This window comes from Poecilia reticulata, linkage group LG9 (genome assembly GCF_000633615.1).
Source record: "Poecilia reticulata strain Guanapo linkage group LG9, Guppy_female_1.0+MT, whole genome shotgun sequence".
Taxonomy (NCBI): domain Eukaryota; kingdom Metazoa; phylum Chordata; class Actinopteri; order Cyprinodontiformes; family Poeciliidae; genus Poecilia; species Poecilia reticulata.
The window spans coordinates 32,797,141-32,800,231 of NC_024339.1; the positions used below are offsets into that span (position 1 = coordinate 32,797,141).

General features: G+C 40.1%; 1 protein-coding gene across 1 annotated transcript in view; it reads right to left on the minus strand.

Annotated features, from left to right (window-relative positions):
• LOC103470790 (GTPase IMAP family member 8-like) overlaps nt 1–498 on the minus strand; it is a 10,178-nt gene extending 9,680 nt beyond the window's left edge. The window contains 1 exon segment of the mRNA XM_017306545.1: nt 399–498. Coding sequence (XP_017162034.1) covers nt 399–498 — 100 coding nt within the window.
• Between the last annotated feature and the right edge of the window lie 2,593 nt (nt 499–3,091).

Consider the following 3,091-nt stretch of genomic DNA (forward strand, 5'->3'; position numbering starts at 1 on the left):
GAGGAGCTGGAAGAAGTGGCTGGGGAGAGGGAAGTCTGGGCCTCCCTTCTGAAGCTGCTGCCCCCGCGACCCGACCCCAGATATGTGGATCTGATCATCAGGGTCTTTGAGTCCCTTTTTATTTTTGTAATGGTACCGAAATGCACAGAAATGCACACACCTTGTTTAAACAATAATTACTGCGATTATTAATTTTGTTGGGCTATTAATTTGAACACGTTTTGTTGATGTTATCCTTAATAAGATGTATTGGATCAGAGGACGTGCTGGTCTCAACATCCTGGAGGCGTTTAGTTTGTCACCTACTGCCGAGATCAACTCAAAACCTTCCACTATCGTAATTGAGCCCTATTGATTAAATATGACTAGTTGTAAAACAAACATCAGCGGTAGCTTACCGTGCAACGTCTGGGCAACCGGAGGATCCTGGACGGACAGCAGCGGTGCATGTCTGAAAGATGGCCTCTGATGCAGATCTCCAAGACTCTCCACTCTCATTCTTTCAGCTCGATGCTCCGTAGAGCTGCCACTGGATATTGCAGTTCACTTACGATGTACAGTARAGTTGCTCCTTATAGTTGGATCACAGCTGGTAGCTACGAAGGTGTCCYGAACCTTCAATCGTAAGCCAACTTCAGCGGCCGCTTCGTTCAAACTATAAAAACTCCCGACGGTGAAGCTCTGAGTCCATGAGAGCCGCCAACTGAAACACGTTCTGTCTGAGCGGTCACACGAAAACTAAAGTCAGGAGTAATAACACTATTTTCTAATGAAGTTAATGAGCTTCAGYTTATTGATAACCCGTTAGTAGGTCGCCATCTTTCTTGAAGCAAAGTATGGGTGTGACGCTAACCAAMCAATTGGGGAAGTTGTAGCCTGATGACGTGCCTCTCCTCATTTGCATTTATTTTTTTCTAAGTTTTGCGGGGAAATAGAATGTGATAAATAATAAAATAAGGAAATACTAAATGAATAAGGGAAATTGGAAAATGGGAAAATTAACAATTGTTCAAACAAATGTTAAATTAAAATAGATAAAAGAAAAATAGGTAAATAAAAAAGGGATACATGAGAAATTGATTAATGAAACTGGGAAATAGAAAATCAGGTTAATGGAAAAAGGAAATTGAAAAATTGTTAAATTAAAAAATAGATTAATGAAGATGGGTAAATAGATGAAGGGATAAATGAAAAATAGATAATGAAAAATAGATAAATGAAAAAGAGAAATTGATCATCTGAAAAATAAATAAATCCAATTATTTATTTTAATTTTGGCTGAAATGGCTCTCCATACAAAATGATCCCACATGGAGAAAACTTCCTCTTCCTCTGTTGATCCATGCCGTTTTTTAAATACCAGCCAAAAAACAACTCAAAGAAAAGAACACAAAGTTTCTCCACCCAACAAACCCACAAACGTCTCGCCACAGTTTGTCCCACATCAGTACAATTTGTCACGGTCACATCCAAACTGTATGGGTCACATGGTTTTCCTTAAAGTGATACGCGCATCGACACAGGGCTTCATCTTGCTTGCTCGGCGCATGTGCCGAGGTTTCTGTGTTGACTGGTCCATCACTATCCTTTAGTTTGTTCCTTTCGTTTGTTTGCTGGCGGGAAGGTAAAGGTTAGCATGGCTAGGTAGCATCCACCCATGTAAACAAAGCCTTACATAGCATTTTGTTACAGCTGCACTACATAAGTTCAATTGGGAATCTGTTTATCTAAAACTGACTAAATTTATTCGACTTAAAGATTAGAAGAAAGTAAACACAACTAAATGTAGCTAAAATGTTTTACAGTGCAGTGACTGAAAGCCTTCATCTCTTCCTGTTCATCTACTATTTTCAGACGGTTGAAAGAAGACAGTAAAATATCCAGAGATGGAAACACTGAAAGCAACCAGAACAACTGGTTCTTTTCTTTTCAGAAGAATTACTGTGAGCTCAGCTAAGCAAAGGAGCAGAGCTGCTGTTAAATCAATTTAATTTAATGATTCATCAACATCCAGAAACAGGATATCAGTTTTTAAAGGTTTTATTTTCTTCCACATGATGATCAGATGATAGGTCCCTATAAAGAACTTTTTAATTTTCTCTGAAGTAAAATATCTGATTAAACAATATTTTTAAAATATTAAAAGCTCCTGGTGCTGCTATGTGTGAGACTGAATCTGAAGCTGGGCTGTAACAAACTGACGGGTCCAAAATAAATAGTCTGATCAGTTTCTGATGAGGAAACAGCAGAGAGGCAGAAGGTCAAAGGTCAGCTTTATTTGTGACAACTTGGATCAGAAAATCACTCAATACCTGAAAAACTGCAGAGATTAATAAAATAATTTCTTTTAAGTCCGGTCCATTCAAGTAAAAGTCATCAGATGTATATTAAGGTGTTCATAAGACATTTCAGTAACACATTATAGGTTAATATTTACAGTGATTCTGTGGAGAAACTTTCCAACATTGCAACTAGAATCTGAATCTCCATCTCAGATGGAACCTCATGTGGAAGATAAATTTAAAAGTAAAGCCCCTCATAGTTTGACAGATGTCAAACTATGGGTGTTACTGCTCTGAAGTGTAATTGATGTTGCTCATGTTTAATGTCATATCTTATAATGAACTAGTACAAGAAATGACATTATTATTGCAGTGGCCTTAAATAAATCTAACACAACAGCGCCCCTTGTGGAGGAAAAGAAAAATAACCAACTCCATCCATCCATCCATCCATCCATCCATCCATCCACCCATCCATCCATCCATTCATCTTATCCGGGGTCGGGTCGCGGGGGCAGCAGCTTCAGAAGGGAGGCCCAGACTTGAGGCAGGACGACCCCCCTGACCCGGAGAAGGCACTCTACCCTTTTCCAGCTGAAGACCATGGCCTCGGATTTGGAGGCACTGAACCTCATCCCGGCCGCTTCACACTCGGCTGCGAACCGCTCCAGTGAGAGCTGCAGATCACGTTCCGATGAAGCCAACAGGACCACATCATCCGCAAAAAGCAGAGATGCGATCCTAAGGCCACCAAAACGGATCCCCTCAACACCTCGGCTGCGCCTAGTAATTATGTCCATAAAAGTAAT